This window comes from Hemitrygon akajei, chromosome 13, assembly GCF_048418815.1.
Source record: "Hemitrygon akajei chromosome 13, sHemAka1.3, whole genome shotgun sequence".
NCBI lineage: Eukaryota > Metazoa > Chordata > Chondrichthyes > Myliobatiformes > Dasyatidae > Hemitrygon > Hemitrygon akajei.
Genome location: NC_133136.1, coordinates 16,762,892 through 16,784,344, shown reverse-complemented (window position 1 = coordinate 16,784,344; position 21,453 = coordinate 16,762,892). Strand labels below are relative to the sequence as shown.

At 42.0% G+C, this 21,453-nt stretch overlaps 1 protein-coding gene across 1 annotated transcript; it reads right to left on the bottom strand.

The window, feature by feature from the left end:
- Positions 1-526: 526 nt before the first annotated feature.
- Positions 527-21,294, bottom strand: tmem267 (transmembrane protein 267). The gene is made up of 3 exons (XM_073064189.1): positions 20,974-21,294; positions 12,269-12,655; positions 527-2,530 (listed from the first exon to the last, which is right to left on the bottom strand). Exons 2-3 carry the CDS (start codon positions 12,608-12,610, stop codon positions 2,195-2,197), a joined length of 678 nt encoding a protein of 225 aa, XP_072920290.1. The 5' UTR covers positions 12,611-12,655; positions 20,974-21,294; the 3' UTR covers positions 527-2,194.
- Between the last annotated feature and the right edge of the window lie 159 nt (positions 21,295-21,453).

Sequence of the window (21,453 nt, the reverse complement as noted above, 5' to 3'; positions counted from 1 at the left end):
TTGGAGTATTGTGAGCAGTTTTGGTGAGAAGGCAGGAGATTGGGGCTGAGAGGAAAATTGGATCAGCCATGATGAAATGGCAGAGCAGACTTGATGGGCCAAATGGCCTAATTCTCCTCCTATATCTTATGGTGTTATGGAAATGATGTTAACCGATCTTGAACTGAACCTCTTGACCATGTCTGCTCGCATGCTTTTATTCATGTGCCACCACATAATTGGCTGATTTAGAAATTTGCATTAATGAGATGTACAGGTGTACCTAATAAAAGTGGCCAGTGCTGGCTTTTAAAAAAAATACAGCAGGCATATTCTATCAAGTTGGATTTAAATATGTAAAATGATATTATTTAGTTTCAAGAAAACAATGTAGAATAAATTGAAAAGTAGTGCACATGGAATTCTGGGATTTAAGTGAAAACACTGTCTAATTTAATTTGAAATTATTAGTTATAGGTTTCCCCTGCTATTCTAAGGTAGAACGTTCCTATGAAACGGTTCGTAAGCCAGAATGCCGTAAAGTGAAGAAGCATTACCATTTATTTATATGGGAAAAATTTGTGAGCGTTCGCAGACCCAAAAAATAGCCTACCAAATCATGCCAAATAACACATAAAACCTAAAATAGCAGTAACATATAGTAAAAGCAGGATTGATCTGATAAATACACAGCCTATATAATGTAGGAATACTTTTCTACAATTATTGCAGCACTGTCCACTGCAGCGAAAATCTCACACAACCGCTCTCGGCAGCACTTGTGGCAAAAACACACAGTGCAAGCGCTCCTAGCAGAAGCATTCTTTCCAGTAACCTTTAAGCTATGAAGCTACCAGATAACACAAAAATACACAGCCTATATAAAGTAGAAATAATGTACGCCCAGTGTAGTTTCACTTACTGGAATTGGGAAGACAGTGAGTACACTGATGATGGTGTGTTAGGCTGAGTCGTCGGAGGTTGCGGTGGTGGGAGGTAGAGGAGACTGGGGTGTCATCTCATCGTCGTCTGTTTCCATCAGGGCAGGCAGGTCACCTTCTATGTCTGCCTGCCTCGATGTCGAAAGTTGAGTTTTGTCGTCTGCTGTGGCTGATGTGGAATGCTTGAAAAACGACAGTATGCTTGACTGCTTAGCCTTGCGCATTTTTCTATCATACAGTTCTTTGTAAGCACTCAAACCATCCTACAAATATGCCCTAAACCTACGTACCCTTTCAAAATTAAAGTCATACTTTTCTGCAATCATTGCAGCGTTGTCAATTGCAGCAAAACTCTCACGCAATTGCTTCCCGTTCAGTTCCTGGACGACTTCACTTTCTGCGTTCGGTTTCAATTGTTATCCTTTCCTCTTCATCTCTCAGTTCTTGGTCATGGGATGCCAAAACCTCTTCAACATCATCTTCGCCAACTTCCACAAACCCTTAGCCAAACTTACTATGTCCTTACTTTGTTCATCATGATCGAAATGCTTAATTATGTCTAGTTTTAAGCTAAGTTTAACACCCTTATGCACTCTTTTCTGATGCCTTAGAACTCATCTTGCTAACGGATGCACAAAATAAATCGACATAAAGCACAGATACTCACAGGCACGTGTTTAAGTAATGCCGGCTAGAATGCAGTTCTGGGGGAGGAGCTTGGCTGCTCGGTGTGCGGTGTCTTTTTTCGTAACAGTGAAACCACCTTCTGTTAGCGAAAACAGGTAACTAATGTAGGTCTTTCATAACAGCGAGTTGACGTAACGCGAACGTTCAAAAAACGGGGGACACCTGTATTTCAGATCACTATAAACAAAATTACTCACTGTTTACAAAATATTAAGTGTCATCAATTATAGTCACAACTATAGATAATCCAGTGCTATCACACCATAGCATCTATTTTCAACAAACTAACATCCTTGTATAAATAAATAAATACCAATCACAGTACATTCACTTGATCATTTGAAAGCCAGCTGTGTTGTGAAGATTTGATCATGTTTACAAGTTTAAAGTATTACAGCTACTTTCCTAAATACACAAACATTAAGCAGCTTCAGTGAATGGAATGTAATGATGATTTTGAAAGGATTGCATAATGCTATAATCCCCTATTACACAGAAGTCCCACAAAAAGTATACTACTAGTTAGAATTTCCATATTAACACAGTTCAGTGCAGGGTGCTGTACCTTAAAAAAAAAAATCACAGTGTTATACATCAATTGCAATTCCATGGGACATGGACATTGTTTCTTTAGTACCAGTCATGTACATTAGAACAGAGAAAAGGTGTGGGAACGAGGATGTAATTGCTATGTAGGTCCAATACGGCACAGCAGCTGTACTTCCAAAGGGACAGAACCAAAGACCGTGACGGACACCATCACGGACATGATGGGAGACCCAAGAAATGCTAACCATCCATGGAAGGAAGCACCAAGAATCTTTAAGTCTAAATATCCACATGGCAAGTTTCACTGAAAAGGCCGCCACAGGTATGACTGTGGAACAATGTAGTGGAGGCCTCTGTGGGAGATGCAAGGCAGCCTGAGAGAGAGAGAGAGAAAAAATGTTATTATTGCAAAGTATTTTCAAATCATTCAAATCAAGCTTTTGTTTAAAAATGTCCACAACTTTTATGCTGTTTTCCATCTATTAATTGAACCATCAGAACGGGGTTCCCAACCACTTTTTATGCCATTGACCTCTACCATTAACTAAGGGGTTCGTGGACCCAGGTTGGGAACCCCTGCATCAGAACAACTATACTGACAAGCAGTTCTTTTAACCTCTATAACGGGCACAAAATCTGAGTGACTACAACAGAGTAGGGAATGAATGAAGGGGTGTAACTTATCTGAGCTTGATGATGGGACAACCTTTGTTGCCCTCCCTCTATCACATGCACATCCATTCATTTATAAGAGTTATCAGACTGGCGAAAGATGTTGCAGGTTGGCTGGGATAGCAAACTAGGTGAGAGGAACTAAACGTCTGCAAAGGAATGATAAGTAAATAGAGTGGGAAAGAACCTGAAACCTAATCTAGGGATGTCCAAATATTTTCTGTTCAAATAAATTCACCTGTCCAAATATAAAGGATAAAAAAAGATTTTTTTAAAATGGTGAAGAACTAATGCCTGAGGGAGTTAGGTGTTCCATGTATGTAAAACATTTACTATGTCTAAATTTTTACTTTTGATACTTGCCCATATTAAACTGATAATTTTATTTATTTACTTATTTATTTATTTGCGATACAGCGTGGATTAGGCTGTTCCAGCCCTTCGAGCCATGTGACTCAGTAACCCGATTTAACCCCAGCCTAATCATGGGACAATTTAAAATGACCAGTTAAGCTAAAAATTGTGGACTGTGGGAGGAAAATGAAATTGCGGAGGAAACGCCATGGTCACAGGGAGAATGCACAAACTCCTTACAGGCAGCGGTGGGAACTGAACCAGTGTCACTGGTACGGTGAAGCATTGTGCTGACCACTATGCTACTCTGCCACCCTATGCTGTGATTCCCCAACTATACTTTAAATAAGTCTCCTCAGCCCTCATGGGTACAGAATTTCAAAACTCACAACATTGAGAATAAAGAAATTCTTCTCTGTCTCATCTCATCTCTGTGCTGAACAGTTGATTCTGTATTCTGAGAGCAGTGTTTGGTTCTAAATGCACTCACCAGTGTAAACACTTCCATGTTTACTTCCAGGGTAAACACATCAAACCCTGTAAGAGTTCATCGACTTCAGTGAGATTACCTCTCATTCTTCCAAACCCTGAAGACCACAGGACCAGTTTGTTTAATGCATTCCCTCTCTCACATGCATTTCCATTCTTTGACAGCGTAACCAGACCCGGTACACAACAAAGCAGCCACAATCTCCATTCACAGGATTTCAGAAAGCCACTTCCAATAAAGACCAACGCACTGTTGATTTTCTAATTACTTCCTGCTCCCAGAAGTTAAATTTTTGTGATTTACATTCCCTTGTCTCTGTATTTTTTTTTAATCAAAGTGGATGACATCTCATTATTCCACATTGTCTTCCATCTGATAAAGACCTTGTATGTAATGAAGTCTAACTGCTGTAAGGTTGACTGAATTTTGGGAAAGTCAAACCCAAAAGAGCTCTGTATGTGATATTTGTCACTGCTCAGATCTGAGTACCGTCTTCCAAGTGAACAGAGGACCTGCAGTTTGCTATATTTGCTAGAGACAGAGTGAATTCATGACAGATGGCGACGAGGCATAGAGGAGCAAAATAGATTGGCTGGTTGAGTGAAGTCACAACAACCTTACACAATGTCAGTAAGACCCAGGAATTGATTTCAGACTTCAGGAAGGGGAATTGGGAAAATAAACAAGAGTCCTCATTGACAGGGCAGCAGTGAAAAGCGTGAGTAGCTTTAAGTTTCTGGACATCAACATTTCAGAGGATCTATCCAGAGTCTAACACATTGATGCGATCACGAAGAAGTCAGGTCAGAAGCTATAATTCATTAGAAGCTTGAGAAGAACTTTCAGGAGCGGGCAGCATCGGTGCGGGCAGCGGAGCGGGAGTAAGGAGTGCTCGTGATTGACATACGACTGGAGATCGGAGGATCAGCCGTTGTAGGTAGGCCGAGACCCTCGGACCTACCTGGACAGTACCTGAGGAGGAAGGTAAAGCTGCGCAAGCGCGGGTGACGTCAGTGGCGAGCGCGGGCTTTAAAAAGCGACCCACTTTCAGGAGCGGGCAGCGGAGTGCGCAGGAGCAGAGTGCTGGGCTTTGGCTCAGCGGGCTTCGGTGCAAGAGGACTTCGGCAAGAAGCCTGCTTTTCATTTATTCTGACTAATCTGGGATCAGGTAATGGGGGAGATGGTTAGAGCAGTGGTGTGCTCCATATGCAGTATGTGGGAGGTCAGGGTCAACACAGTTGTTCCTGATGTCCACACCTGCAATAGGTGCATCCAGCTGCAGCTCCTATCAGACCGAGTTAGGGAATTGGAGCAGGAGCTGGATGAACTACGGATCATTCGGGAGGCAGAGGCAGAGATAGATAAGAGTTATCGGGAGGCAGTCACACCGAAAAGACAGGAGGTAGGCAAATGGGTGACAGTCAAGAGAGGCAGGGGGAGCAAACAGAGAGAGAAGAGCACCCCTGTGGCCGTTCCCATCAAAAATAAATATACCGTTTTGGATACTGTTGGTGGGGTGACCTACCAGGAACAAGCTGCAGTGGTCCTGTCTCTGGCACTGAGGTTGGACCCGCGACTAGGAAGGGGAGGAGGGAAGAGAAGAGAGCGGTAGTGATAGGGGATTCTATAGTCAGGGGGGGCGGATAGGAGATTTTGTGGGGAAGATCTGGAGTCTCGGATGGTATGTTGCCTTCCTGGTGCCGGGGTCCGAGACATCTCAGATCGGGTGCAGGTTATTCTCGAGAGGGAGGGCAAGAATCCAGATGTTGTGGTCCATGTAGGGACCAATGACGTGGGTAGGATGAGTGAGGGGGTCCTGCGTAGGGAGTTCACGGAGTTAGGTGCGAAGCTGAAGAGCAGAACCTCCAGGGTAACAATCTCAGGATTGCTACCTGTGCCACATGCGAGTGAGACAAGGAACAGAAGGATTATACAGATTAATACATGGCTGAGAGGATGGTGCAGGAGGGAGGGCTTCAGGTTTGTAGATAATTGGGCCTTGTTCCAGGGAAGGTGGGATCTGTTCCGAAGGGACGGTTTACACCTGAACTGGAGCGGTACTAACATTCTTGCAGGGAAGTTTGCTAGAGCTTCTTGGGGGGGGGGGGGGGGGTTTAAACTAAATTTGCAGGGGGCGGGGATCCAGAATGTGAGAGAGGATAGCGAGAGGAAGAATAAAGGACAGGTGGGGACTACACGGTTCCGGAATATTAAGTGTGTAGTAGAGGAAGGTGGGGTGGAACAAGTGATAAGGAGGACTCGTGTACAGAGGGATGGTCTGACAGAACATGGAGTTAAATGTGTTGAAAGAATAAGTAAATGTAGGAAGGACAACAAAATTCTAGGGGCGTATAGCCCGATGGGAGTTCGGGGAGCTGGGTTAAGCACAATAGGCAGCGATTCAAACAGAGAGAGGAGAAACGGGTTAAAAATTCTACATCTGAATGCACGAAGTGTCAGGAATAAGGCGGATGAGCTTGAAGCCCAGGTGCGAATGGGTAACTATGATGTTGTTGGGATAACGGAGACATGGCTGCAGGGAGATCAGACCTGGGAAATGAATGTACAAGGGTATACGTGCTATCGTAGGGACAGAAATGTGGGCAGAGGGGGTGGGGTGGCCCTGTTGGTGAGGAATGAGATTCAGTCCTTTGCAAGGGGGGACATAGGGTCAGGAGAAGTAGAGTCTGTGTGGATAGAACTGAGGAACAGTAAGGGCAAAAGGACCCAAATGGGTGTTGTCTACATGCCACCAAACAGTAGCATGGATATTGGGTGCAAGTTGAATAGGGAGTTAACATTGGCATGTGGCAAAGGTAATATTGCAGTAGTTATGGGGGATTTCAACATGCAGGTGAACTGGGCGAATCAGGTTGGTGCTGGACCACAGGATAGGGAGTTTGTAGAGTGCCTACGGGATGCATTCTTGGAACAACTTGTACGAGAGCCGACCAGGGACAAGACTATTCTGGATTTAGTGTTATGTAATGAACAGGATTTGATAAGCGATCTCGCAGTAAAGGAGCCATTAGGAGGTAGTGATCACAATATGATAAGCTTTTATCTGCAATTTGAGAAGGATAAGGGCAGCTCGGAGGTGTCAGTGTTGCAGATGAACAGGGGAAACTATGGAGCCATGAGGGAGGAGCTGGCCAAAGTTGACTGGACGGATAGCCTAGCAGAAAAGACAGTGGAACAGCAATGGCAGGTATTCTTGGGAATAATGCACAAGGTGCAAAATCAGTTCATCCCCCAGAGAAGGAAGGATTCAAAGGGGGGAAAGGGGCCTCAGTGGTTGACAAAGGAAGTCAGAGACTGCATAGCATTTAAAAAAAAGGAAATATGACAGAGCTAAGGTGAGTGGGAGGACAGATGATTGGGAAGTTTTTAAGGAACAACAGAACTTAACTAAAAAGACAATACGGGGAGAAAAAATGAGGTACGAACGCAAGCTAGCCAGGAATATAAAGGAAGATAGCAAAAGCTTTTTTAGGTATGTGAAGAGAAAGAAGATAGTTAAGAACAATGTTGGGCCCTTGAAGAATGAATTGGGTGAAATTGTTATGGGAAACAGAGAAATGGCAGAAGAATTTAATGAGTACTTTAGATCTGTTTTCACTAAGGAAGACACAAGCAATCTCCCAGATGTATGGATGGGCCAAGGACATAGGGTAACAGAGGAAATGAAACAGATTGACATTCGGAAGGAAACAGTGATGAGAAGACTGATGGGACTGAAGGCTGACAAATCCCCAGGTCCAGATGGTCTGCACCCTAGGGTACTAAAGGAGGTGGCCCTGGAAATTGTGGATGCATTGGTAATCATTTTCCAATGTTCCTTAGATTCAGGATCAGTTCCTGAAGATTGGAGAATGGCTAATGTTATCCCACTTTTTAAGAAAGGAGGGAGGGAGAAAACAGAGAACTATCAACCTGTCAGCCTGACATCGGTGGTGGGAAAGATGCTAGAGTCCATTATTAAGGATGAAATAGTGGCATATCTAGATAGCAGTGATTGGATTGGGCCGAGCCAGCATGGATTTACCAAGGGTAAATCATGCTTGACTAATCTGTTGGAGTTTTTCGAGGATGTAACCAGGAAGTTAGACGGGGCAGATCCAGTGGATGTAGTGTACCTCGATTTTCAGAAGGCATTTGATAAGGTCCCACATAGAAGATTGGTGGGTAAAATCAAAGCTCAGGGCATCGGGGGGAAGGCATTGACATGGATAGAAAACTGGTTGGCAGATAGAAAGCAAAGGGTAGCGGTGAATGGGTGTTTCTCAGAATGGCAGGTGATGACTAGTGGGGTGCCACAGGGCTCGGTATTGGGACCACAGCTGTTTACCATTTACGTTAACGATTTGGATGAAGGCATAGAAAATAACATCAGCAAATTTGCTGATGATACTAAGCTGGGTGGCAGTGTGACATGTGATGAGGATGTTAGGAGAATTCAGGGTGACTTGGATAGGCTGGGTGAGTGGGCAGATACTTGGCAGATGGCGTTTAATGTGAATAAGTGTGAGGTTATCCACTTTGGGAGTAAGAACAGGAAGGCAGATTATTATCTGAACGGTATAGAGTTGGGTAAGGGAGTAATACAAAGAGATCTCAGAGTCCTTGTTCATCAGTCACTGAAGGTGAATGAGCAAGTGCAGCAGGCAGTGAAGAAGGCTAATGGAATGTTGGCCTTTATTACAAAGGGAATTGAGTACAAGAGCAAGGAAATCCTCTTGCATTTGTACAGAGCCCTGGTGAGACCACACCTGGAGTATTGTGTACAGTTTTGGTCTCCAGGGTTAAGGAAGGACATCCTGGCTGTAGAGGAAGTGCAGTGTAGATTCACGAGGTTAATTCCTGGGATGTCTGGACTGTCTTACGCAGAGAGGTTAGAGAGACTGGGCTTGTACACGCTGGAATTAAGGAGATTGAGAGGGGATCTGATTGCAACTTATAAGATTATTAAGGGATTGGACAAGATAGAGGCAGGAAATATGTTCCAGATGCTGGGAGAGTCCAGTACCAGAGGGCATGGTTTGAGAATAAGGGGTAGGTCATTTAGGACAGAGTTAAGGAAAAACTTCTTCTCCCAGAGAGTTGTGGGGGTCTGGAATGCACTGCCTCGGAAGGTAGTGGAGGCCAATTCTCTGGATGCTTTCAAGAAGGAGCTAGATAGGTATCTTATGGATAGGGGAATCAAGGGATATGGGGACAAGGCAGGAACCGGGTATTGATAGGAATTGATCAGCCATGATCTCAAAATGGCGGTGCAGGCTCGAAGGGCCAAATGGTCTACGTCTGCACCTATTGTTTATTGTCTATAAGATCTGGTATGTCATCAAAGACTCTAGCAAATTTCTACAGATGTATGGTGGAGAGTATTCTGACTGGTATGGAGGGTCCAATGTATAGGATTAAAAGAGGTTGCAAAAGGTTGTAGACTCAGCTAGTCCATTGTGGGCACAACCCTCCCCACCATGAGGACATATTCAAAAGGTGAAGCCTCAAGAATGTGGCATCCAACAATAATTACTCCCCAGGACATGCCCTCTTCTCATTACTACCATTGGGGAAGAGGTGTAGGAGACTGAAGACACACAGATTTCTGAATGGCCCATAAACACTACCTTGCTGTTCCTCTTTTGCTCCATTTATTTAATAAATTTTTATTGTACCTTATGGTACCTTATGTCATGCACTGTCCAGCTGCCGCAAAATGACAAATTTCTCAACATGTATCAGTGATAATGAACCTGATTATGATTTGGAAGTTGCACTATGCAAATGCACCTCTGGGGCATTTGATTTATTGAAAAAACAATGCAGTTGAAACACAATTCTGACAATATTTTGGCAATATATGGAAAACCAGCAGCTGTCTTAAATATAATGAATATCACAGAGAATGATCGTCAGTATTTCCTGCGTTTAAAAACTAAATGGCTCCACCTACAGTCATGTCATATACTGCAACACTTACAGTAAGGGTTGAAAGGAATGTGAACTTAAAAATTAAATTTAATTGGAATTATTCTAACACATAAATAACAAAAACAGTCACCAATAAAATGCTTACTCAATGTATGTACATTACAGTTTGCAACATACAAATTCTTCACTGAATCTAGGAAGTGATAATTTATGTCCACACTTCTTGCTACCTTAAGAAAGCAGCCAGCATAATCAAAGACACCACCCACCCCAGACTTTCTCTCCTCTCTCCCTCCCATCGGGCAGAAGCTACAAAAGCCTGAAGCATATGCACCAGGCTCAAGGACAAATTGGATCCTGCTATTGTAAGTGTTGTGTATTTAATATTTCAGTAATATTTGAGCGATCCCTACAGAAAGCAGAAATTATATGTTGGACCTGGAGGCTGGTGGAGTGGTAGGTGAGGACAACCAGCCCACCACCGTCCAGGTCCAACATATAATTCTCCGTAACTTCTGCCATCTCCACCGGGATCCCACCACCAAGCACAACTTTCCCTCCCCCCCTTTCTGCTTTCTGTAGGGATCGCTCCCTACGCGACTCCCTTGTCCACTCGTCCCCCCCCCTTCCCTTCCCACCGATCTCCTGCCTGGCACTTACCCTTGTAAGCGGAACAAGTGCTACACCTGCCCTTACACTTCCTTCCTCACCACTATTCAGGGCCCCAGACAGTCCTTCCAGGTGAGGCAACACTTCACCTGTGAGTCGGCTGGTGTGGTATACTGCGTCCGGTGCTCCCGGTGTGGCCTTTTATATATTGGTGAGGCCCGACGCAGACTGGGAGACCGTTTTGCTGAACACTTACACTCTGTCCACCAGAGAAAGCAGGATCTCCCAGTGGCCACACATTTTAATTCCACGTCCCATTCCCATTCTGATATGTCTATCCATGGCCTCCTCTACTGTCAAGATGAAGCCACACTCAGGTTGGAGGAACAACACCTTATATTCCGTCTGGGTAGCCTCCAACCTGATGGCATGAACAATGATTTCTCTAACTTCCGTTACTGCCCCCCCTCCCCTTCTTACCCCATCCCTTATTTATTCATTATTTCCCCCCTTTTTCTTCTTTTCTCTCTCTGTCCCTGTCACAATCACTCCTTGCCAGCCTCCCTCTGGTGCTCCCCCTTTCTTTCTCCCTAGGCCTCCTGTCCCATGATCCTCTCCCTTCTCCAGCTGTGTATCCCTTTTGCCAATCAACTTTCCAGCTCTTGGCTTCATCCCTGCCCCTCCGGTCTTCTCCTGTCGTTTTGGATTTCCCGCTCCCCCTCCCACTTTCAAATCTCTTACTATCTCTTCTTTCAGTTAGTCCTGACGAAGGGTCTCGGCCTGAAAAGCCGACTGTACTTCTTCCTATAGATGCTGCCTGGCCTGCTGCGTTCCACCAGCATTTTGTGTGAGTTCTAAGAAATAATTAAGGTTGCTTTATGGTCTAACGAATGTGTAACCTCCAATTTAGAGCTGCTTTAGTCGCTTGTAAAAGGAGCAGAAGCATAACAGTGTTATAACTAATAATCCTGCATAAATCTTAAGGACGATGGATTTCTCTTTTGTTAATTTGATTTCACTAGTTAAATGCAAAACAATTCTGGTGACTACACCATGTGCTCTTCTCACTGCTGCATTCCTACACGAAGTGTTGTTGCAGGAAAGTAGAATCCATCGTCAGAAACCCCACACCCAGGTTATATTCTTTTCTCATTGTTGCCATCAGGAAGAATTTAGAAACTTCAGGACTCACACTGCAAGGTTCAGGAACAGTTATTAGCCCTCAACCATCAGGCTCTTGAACCAGAGGGGATAACTTCACTCAACTGTACTCACCCCAACACTCAACAGTTCCTACAACCTATGGACTCACTTTCAAGGACCTTCATCTCATGTTCTCAATATTTATTGCTTGTTTATTTATTATTATTGCTTCTTTTTTCATTTTGTATTTGCACAGTTTGTTGTCTTTTGCACATTGGTTGTTTGTCTGTTTTGTCATGTATGGCTTTTCATTGATTCCATTGTGTTTCATTGTAGTTACTGTGAATGCCCACAAGAAAATGAATCTCAGTGTTGCATATAGTCACATACATGTACTTTGATAATAAATTTACTTTGAACATTGATCATCACATAATATTGTTCCTCATCACTCAGTAAAATTAGTTTTCTGGCTTCTAATAGATCATATACACAATTTGTGTTTGGCTCCCCATCTATTTCCTTAACTTCTGCCATCATTAGGATACCTTTCAAGCTCCTAACAACCACAATAAAAGCTTAGGTACCAAATTTTGATTTTAAAAAGTAACAGAACTTCTGGGTTCCTATGAGTCATGGAATAAATAATCTATTTACTTGCAATTTGAACTAATTAAAATTAATTAAATGAATTTCAGTGTAGTATATGGTGACACATACATTCTTCGATAATAAATTTACTCTGAACATTGAACTTTAAAAGTCTGCAAGTAGATATCATATTTACATCAAATATTACTTTTAAGTTACAAAAATTTAATTGTTTTGCAACAATATGTTCACAGGAAATGCAGTAAATTAGATTTTATGGACTAATCTTCAGGTCAATTGCTCTAATTTTTGTGCTTACCTTCAAAGATAAGGATCCAGCTGCCACAAAGTGGTCAGCATCAATGACAGAAGACAGAAGGCCAGCTAAAATTACCTCATAAAAATCACTCTTCTTTCTCAATCCAATGACAATAGCCCAAGACCACAGTCCGATGACACCATGCACAGCGTTGTCTGAAAGAGCCCTAAGCCAATCGTTGCTCTGTATTAATGAAAGCTGTAAACACTGATCAGAGAGGAAGCAGAAGATTCCTAGTCCAATACTCGAAATGACTGATGCTGTGCTGAACGTTTTCAGCAGTGCTTGAGCATGTTCTGTCTCTGTTGCCATTGCAATCGTTGACTGTTTTGACTTGAACATTGTTCAATGTATCATCCATGATATTTTACATCCATGTTCCTCATTCTAGACCAAGGAAATAACAGGTTTTGTTAGTGGCAACCTCAAAGTTCAATTATATGAGAACACATTTGTTACCCTTCTGGTGGTCTGATTCAAGTGAAGTGAATGTTCTACTGTATAACTAGATCGAAGAAGGAAACAGTTTGTAAAACAACAATCTTTCAACTATCTGTATACAGGTCTGCTATAACACAAAAGTTTCTTCGGAATGCAAATAGTATGTTGTAGAAAATGGCATTATAAAACAGTTGTGTAAATAGGTTAAAAGAAGGTGTGGGGCTGAAGAATTTTAGACTTACAAGAACAGTTACTTTCCCCCCAAAATGTTATTTGCTATAATCTTACTGTGTTACCGCAACCTAAAATACTAAAGGCTGGATGCTATTTCCTTTAATTGAGTATTATTGTATAAGTGTCAATAGAAGCGATTGCTTGTCAATTTTGAATGGCCTCCTCAGGTGAAACTAGCAGCCTGTATTTTTAAGCAAAATTAGTGACTCCAGAGAGGTTACATGCAAACAGGGCTCCCAACACCATCCCACAAGCCCCTCCCAGAAATATTTTGTCTACTTGTCAATTTTTAAAGTAATTCTTAATTGTTTCTCTAACTCCCGATCAAAATTTTTACAACCAATTCCGCCCAATGTTTCCTAATTAATCAATTGCATTATATTAAGGCGATGTCATTGTGTGTGTGTGTGTTGCGGGGAGGGTTCACATGGCAGTATAGCAGCTAGCACATCACTTTACAGTGCCAGCCATAAGATTGGGGTTTGATTCCCACTGTTGCCTATGAAGAGTTGGTACGTTCTCTCTGTGACCATGTGAATTTCCTCCCACATTCCCAGTGATGTACAGTTAGAGTTAGAAAGCTCTGGGCATGCTACGTTGGTGCAGGAAGGATGGCAACACTATGTGAGCTACCCAGCACAGTCCTCACTGATTTGATCTGACACAAATGATGCATTTCATTGTATGTTTCAATGTACCTGTAACAAATAAAGCCAATCCTTATAATCTTTTATATACAATTTGTGCTATGGAAACTTGTTATAACAGAACTGCAAATATGCAGACATATACTGTAAGACCACAACACATATGTAGGAGCCTCATCTGTTAACCCTTTCATTCCTAGAATCATTCTCCTTTAGACCCACTACAATGCTAGCAAATCTTTTCTTAGATAAGGGGACCAAAACAGCTCCTAATACTCCAAGTGCAATCTGGGCAGCGTCTTATAAAGCTTCAGCATCACATTCTTGCTCTTATATTTTAGTCCTCTTGAAGTGAATGCTAACATTGTATTTACCTTCCTTACCATCAACTCAACCTGCAAGTTAACATTTAGGGAATCTTGCAAAAGAACTCCTAAGTCCCTTCGCACCTCTGATTTTTGAACTTTTTCTGCCACTTACAAAATAGTCTACCCCTTTATTCCTTCAACCAAAGTGCATGTCCATAATATTCTCTACACTATATTCTATGTGCCACTTCTTTGCCTTGTCTCCCAATCTGTCCATATCCTGCAGACTCCCTGCTTCCTCAACACTACCTATCATTCCACCTATGTTTGATCATATGCAAACTTGGCCTCAAAGCTATCAATTTTGTCATCCAAGTCATTGACATAAAACGTGAAAAGAAGCCATCCCAGAACAGACCCCTGAAGAACTCCACATGTCACTGGTAGTTAACCAGAATTGTCCCTGTCAATTATTCCAACTCTGTCTCCTGTCAAGCAGCCAATCTTCCATCTATGCTAGTATATTTCCTGTTATATTTTGTTAAGCAGCTCATGTGCGGCACCTTGCCAAAGGCCTTCTGAAAATCCAAGAAAACAACATCCATTGACTCTCCTTTGACTATCTTGCCTGTTATTTCCTCAAAGAATTCCAACAGATTTGTCAGGCAAGATTTCCCTTCAAGGAAACCATGCTGACTTTAGCCTACTTCATCATGTGCCTCTAAGTACCCCGAAACTTCGTCCTTACTAATGGATTCCAACATCTTCCCAAATACTGAAGTCAGGCTAACTGGCCTATAATTTCCTTTCTTCTGCCTCCCTTCCTTCTTAGCAAAGAGTGACATTTGCAATTTTCCAGCTCTCCAGAATCATGCCAGAATATAATGATTCTTGAAAGGTCATTACGAGTGCCTCCACAATCGCTTTAGCTACCTCTTTCAGAACTCTGGCATGTAGTCTATATGGTCTAGGTGACTTATCTATCTTCAGACCTTTCATCTTCCTAAACACCTTTTCCTTAGTAATAGCAACTACACTCACTTCTGCCCTCTGACAATCTCAAATTTCTGGCATACTGCTAGAAGTCAAGACTGACACAAAATACTTACAATTTCTTTTCCCCCCACCCCATTACTACCTCTCCAATTTCATTTTCCAGCAATCCAATATCCACTCTTGCCTCTCTTTTACTCTTTATATATCTGAAATAAACTTTTGGAATCCTCTGATATTTTTGGCTAGCTTACCTTCAAATTTAATCTTTTCTCTCCTTCAGGTTCTTTTTAATTGCCTTCTGTTGTTTTTTTAAAACTTACCAATCCTCCAATTTCCCACTACTTTTTGCTCTACTAATGCCCACTTTTGATTTTATGCTGTCTTTGATTTCACTTGACAGCCACCGTTGCCTCATCCTCCCATTAAAATACTTATTCAACTTTGGGATGTATCTATCCAGAGACTCCTGAATTTTTCCCTAGAACTCCAGGCATTGCCATTCTACTTTCATCCCTGCAAGTGTTCCTTTCCAATCAACTTTGGCCAGCTCCTCTTTCGTGCCTCTGTAACTTCTTTTACTTCACTATAACACTGACACATCCAACTTTAAATCTCCCTCTCAAATTGCAGGGTGAATTCTCTCGTTTTATGAACACTGCCTCCTAAGCTCCCTAATCAAATCTGGTTCATTACACAACCCCCAATCCAATATTGCCTTTTCTCGAGTGGGCTGAACCACATCCTGCTTTAAAAAGCCATCTCGTAGACATTCTCCGAATTCCCTCTCTTGGGATCTGATTTTCCCAATCTACCGGCACATTGAAATCCCCATGATCATAACATTGCCCTTATTACATACCTTTTCTATTTCCCATTGAAATTTACTGTATTTCCCACATCTTGGCTACTGTTTGGGTGCCTGTACATAATTCCCATCAGGGTCTTTTAATCCTGATCAGGACCTGATGAAGCGTCTAGGCCCAAAACATTGACTGTTTACTCTTTTCCATAGATGCTGCTTGGTTCTTCCAGCATTTTTTGTGATGTTGCTTTGGATTTCCAGTATCTGCAGATTTTCTTGTGTTTGTGTGTCTTTTTATCCTTGCAATTTCTTAACTTGACCCACAAGGATTCTACAACTTCTGATCCTCTGTCACCTCTTTCTAAGGATTTGATTTCATTTGAGCCAGACAGGCTCCCTGCCTAACTGCCTGTCCTTTGGATACAAGGTGTATTCTTGGATGTGAAGCTCCCAACTATGATCTTCTTCCAGCCACGTCTCACTGATGCTCACAATTTCATACCTGCCAACCTATACCTGTGCTATAATATCATCTACCTTATTCTGTATACTGTGTGCATTCAAATATAACACCTTCAGTTCTGTATTCATTACCCTTTTCAATGCCCCATGTTACACTTCATCTCATTCCTCTATCTGGAATTTTGCCCTATCATTTTCCTGTCCATCCTTACAGTCTTACTACATACTGCATCAACTCGTACACCAATAGCCCCATTCTTAGTCCTATCACTCTGATTCCCACACCCCAGCCAACTTAGTTTAAACCTCCCAACAGCACTAGCAAAGATGCCCACATGGATATTGGTCCTCCTTGGTGTCAGGTATAACCTTTTCCCAATGAGAAGAAGAGATCCCAAGGATTTAGACATTTGAACCCCTGCCCCTTACACCATTTTCTCAGCCATTCATTAATTTCTACCATCATCCTATTTCTACCCTGACTAGCATCGGCACTGGGAGTGATCCAGAGATTACTGACTTGGAGGTCCTGTTCTTCAGCTTTTTCCCTAACTCCCTATACTCACTGCGCAGGACTTCTTCCCCCTTTCTACCTTCGTCATCAGTGCCAATGTGCACCTCAACCTCTTGTTGCTCACTCTCCCTCTTGAGAATCTTCTGCAGCAGCCCCAAGACATCCTGGATCCTAGCACCTGGAAGGCAACACACCACCCTGGCTTGTGTTTTGTGGCCACAGAATCTCCTGTCCCCTTAACTTTCAATCTCCTATCACTATCACTCCTCATAACTTTACTCTTCCCTGCTGAACCTCAGAGCTGACTGCAGGTCCACTGGCCTGACTGCTGCTGTTGTGCGCTGTCTTTCCTAGCTGTATCCAAAGGGGTGAACTTGTTGCTGAGGGGGATGGCCAGAGGGGTAACCCTGCACTGACTGCTTACTCAACTTACTTCTCCCGGTGGTCACCCACCTACTATCTGAAGCTTGCACTCTGGGTGTGACCACCTCAGTAAAATAGTCACTACTTAGCTTTCAGCCTCTTGGATCATCCTGAGTGCTTCCACCTCCAGCTCCGTGACCTTGTCAGTCAGGACCTGAAATTAGGTGCACTTCCTGCAGATGTAGTCAACAGGGAGATTGTTAGGTACCTTGAAATCCCACATCTTACAGGAGGACAATCCACTGCCTGAACTATCATCCTGCCTACACTTATTATGCCTCTAACTTCTCAAATTTATGTTCTAGCCTGTGCATGTTCTCACCAAAGCCTGACTACCCTAACATTGTCCATTCACACAATGGCTGCTCTAATGATTAGATCTAATTATAATATGTAATTAGTTAATTCAGCAAAGTAATAAATTATCTGGATAGACTATGAAATATAATTATTCGATATGAATATCACAGATATTTGTCCAAACATTCATTACCTATCTCTTTATGGAGGTTGCCACAGTATTTGAGGGGAAGGGAAATCAATTTAAATTTAATTTACTGCAAATTAAAGACTGCAGATGCTGGATATCTGGAATAAAAATAGAAAATGATGGAAATGCTTAATATCTGTTTAAGGAGAAACAGAGTTAACAGTTCAGGTTGAAGACACTTCCTAAGAACTGGGTTTCCAGAATTTTCTATCGTAATTTTAAATAGGAGTTAGTCGATTTCTCTGGTTTTCAAATGCTCCATTTTGCTCATACTTATTACTATTATCTATTAATTCTAGACAGCAGCACCCTTTTAATGATTTAACCCAAAGCAATCATATTAAAACAGCATAAAATTATTGCTGAAGTGCGCATTTCATAAAATCTGAGTGATGGCCTAATCGGTGTAATTCATGTGCAACATTTTTTCAGATCGAGTTCTGCAGATACAAATTAGATAGATTTCTTTTAGAATATATTATGTTTGTATTATGCAGAATAATATCAAGGGCATTATGCTTTGGAGAAGCAGTTAGTTTACATCCATTTGGACTTTCTCCTATATAGGCTATCCCCAGAATACAAATGCCCCATAATTAAGTTTACTATTGTCGCATGTACCGAGATACAGTGAGAAGCAACGTTTCTTCCTATTAAAGGTAAAACTAGTTCCCTCTTTCCATTTTCAGTAATTGCTTTTTCTTAAACAACCATGTGTTTTTGATACCATTCATTACAATTCTGTGGGAGGTATAGTTACCATATCAGACAATTTTTGCATATTAATCAACATGGCCAAAATGGACTAATGCTGGTCTGGGGAAACTGAACTAGTTTGTTATCTGGGGGATGGCCTGCATCTGGTGTAGGTTGAAGTCACCTGCAACTGTAATGATTGGCCTCTCTTATGTTTAGCTAACCTCATGGAATTCCCAAAATGAGTTCACTCAACGACGTGACAAACAGGGTTGATGGTTTTCCTGCATCCAGCACTCTGGTGAATGCAAGGCTAGCTTCCACGTGGGATTAGCTCAGTTATGGGCATTTCTATTTGCACAGGTGCAGGTTCAGTGAAAAAGTGATCCTAATCACTCACTTATTGTGATCTAGGAAGAGGTTATTCACCTTATTAGATTGTATCAGGTACTAGCACATCATTCTCACTGCGCCTCATATTTCCTTATATTGTCTTTTATTAATTCAGATTAAGAGTCATAAAGTTATAGAACACTATAGCTCAGAAACAGATTCTTCGGCCTATCTAGTCCATAATGAACTAATAAACTGCCTGGTCCCATTGACCTGCACGTGGACCATCTCTCCCATCTGTTGTAACATGAACAGTCACAGGAGAGAAACTAAACCTAGTGGATACTCTAGTGTTTTATTCAACAAAATGAGACACTTTTGGAGGAAGAGAACTCCTGACCCAATATTACATGACATTTTATATGCTAAAGATCAAAGTTAACAGCAGGACAATCCTATGGTTGTACTGCATCTGCACTGCTTCCTTTGAATTACATATAATTTTCACACATCTCCTTCTTCGCACCCACATTTTAGACACTCAAAATGAATGTTAATCAGGATTGTCTGGTTTTCAATCAACTGGTATCCACAGCTTCAGGAAAAGTATTGTTCAGGGCTGCATTTTATATTTAATCTATAATCCATGTTCAAATCTGAAGAATGCCTGCTGTTGAACTTAATATTTGTTATATACCCTAACTCCATGATAACACCCTAACACCATCCATATACCTATCCAACTTTCTCTTAATTATTGAAATCAAACTTGCATCCACCACTTCTGCTGGCAGCTCATTCCGCACACTCACCACCCTCTGACAGAAGAAGTTCCTCCTCATGTTCCCCCTAAACATTTCACCTTTCACCGTTAACCCATGAACTCTAGTTCTGGTCTCATCCTCAGTGGAAAAAAACCTGTTTGTATTTACCCTATTTATACTCTTCATAATTTTGTATGCCTTTGTGGAATCTTCCCTCGTTCTCCTGCACTCTGGGAAATAAAGTCCTTTTATCCTTTCCCTATAACTGAGGTCCTCAAGTTCTGCAAACATCCTTGTAACTGGAGAAACATACACCCAGATAAAGGGGAAAGTAACCTACTGCCATATCTTTGGATAGAACCCATGTAATCACAAGAGGATTGTGCAAATTCCAGATTTGGAATCCAGGTTGACGGAACAGGCTGAGAGCAGTACAAACTGCTGCACCAATGGTCCGCCATACCTTTGTATGGACAAGAAAAGCAAGTATTATTGATATGCAGATCACTAACGTGGGCTGCTTTTGATATGTTTATATATTCATTAACATTGTTTATCCAGGATATCAAGAGTTGTACAGCTGCTCCTGAAGACAATTTATCAGAGATGTTATAGTGCAGAAGACACTACCTCTCAGAATATTTCAGATAATATGTCACAGGCCAATGACATGCAGAAAAATTAAACCATTAACTTCAATGGTACACAGAGCTTTCAGAAACAAAATATATGATGATTAAAAATACATACACTTGTCTAGTTTTCAGAAATATATCATTACGTTTGCCTCTAAATGCCTTTTGTTGTCTCCCACGAAAAATGTTAGCAAATTTAAAATGGGATTTGTATTATTTATATTATTTGTATTATTTATTCCTTTCTTTTATCTATTGGAATATTTTCGATTTCAGATGTTGGAATTCCACTTGCAAATTTGTTAGATCTAAAGTGATAAATAGGGTCTGGAAATAAATGCTGTTTCAAATATGAAACTACGCTTTCCATCAATATATTGCAGATGTCAGTACAAAAACGGGATTTTTCTTTTACAAAGCAATATACACAAAATGCTGGAGGAACTCAGCAGGTCAGGGAGCATCTATGGAAATGAACGAACAGTCGACTTTTCGGACAGAGACCCTTCTTCAGGACTGATTTTTTTTTACAAATAGTGTAACTAAATAGTATTTAATTAATTAATGGATAGACTGACGAGAAAACATGCATTAATGTAATTAGGCCTACTTACGACAATTATCATTTTTAAAGGATGTGGAAATTCATTTATTTAAAAAAAAACCCCTAAGATTTAACAAATAATTATATTTTTGATCAATACACAGAACAAAGCCATTGGTTGAGAAACTAGACCTGGAAATGTGTTAAGAGTGTAGAAAATGAGCCACACGTTTCATGTTTTGTTAGTAAGGAAACCCAATGACGGCTCTGACATAGGATGGATGGATGGCCTCTCTCTGATGGATGGCGGCGGACTTGCTGCGTATTTCAAGCAGCCTCTGATGCCAACCACCTAATATTCCTGATCACATCACCACCGCTCGCAGGGAAGCCGGGAGGTGGATTTTGTCCCTCACCTTATTTCAGCCGACGAACATCGGCCACAGAGAGCCCAGGATGGATGCACACACACACACGGGTCAGTGCTGAATTATCTGGAAGGCATGGAGCAGCCGGCTTGAGGCGTGGGCCGTTCAATCGGCTCGGCGCTTCCCCCGCACTGTGTCAGAAGCAGGAAGATCCATGTCCCTCAGTGAGCTCCAGCACAACATGAGACCGCCGAGCCCACCGCTACAACAAAGGGCACCAACCAACAACAGACCCGAACCCTCTCCACCTCCACAATTACACCCACCCCCTCGGACCAAGGCCCACGGTAATTGGTGCGAAATCCTCAACGGCTTGAGAGAATTGGTGCTTCGTACTGTCAATCATATGCGATCCCGCACCGTCTCTCCGAGCGGTAAGTGATGGCCCACCCCTCGTCGGCGAGGATTGGCGATTTGAGTAGCTTGCCTTTTGATTGGCCGAATGGGACATCAATCGATGAATTTCGC

Bases quoted from the DNA above. Each gene is read 5' to 3' on its own strand.
- tmem267 (XM_073064189.1), bottom strand. From the start codon at position 12,610: ATGTTCAAGTCAAAACAGTCAACGATTGCAATGGCAACAGAGACAGAA. The intron at 2,531-12,268 runs GTAAGCACAAAA...TCTCTCTCTCAG, and splicing joins CTGGATCCTTATCTTTGAAG to GCTGCCTTGCATCTCCCACA.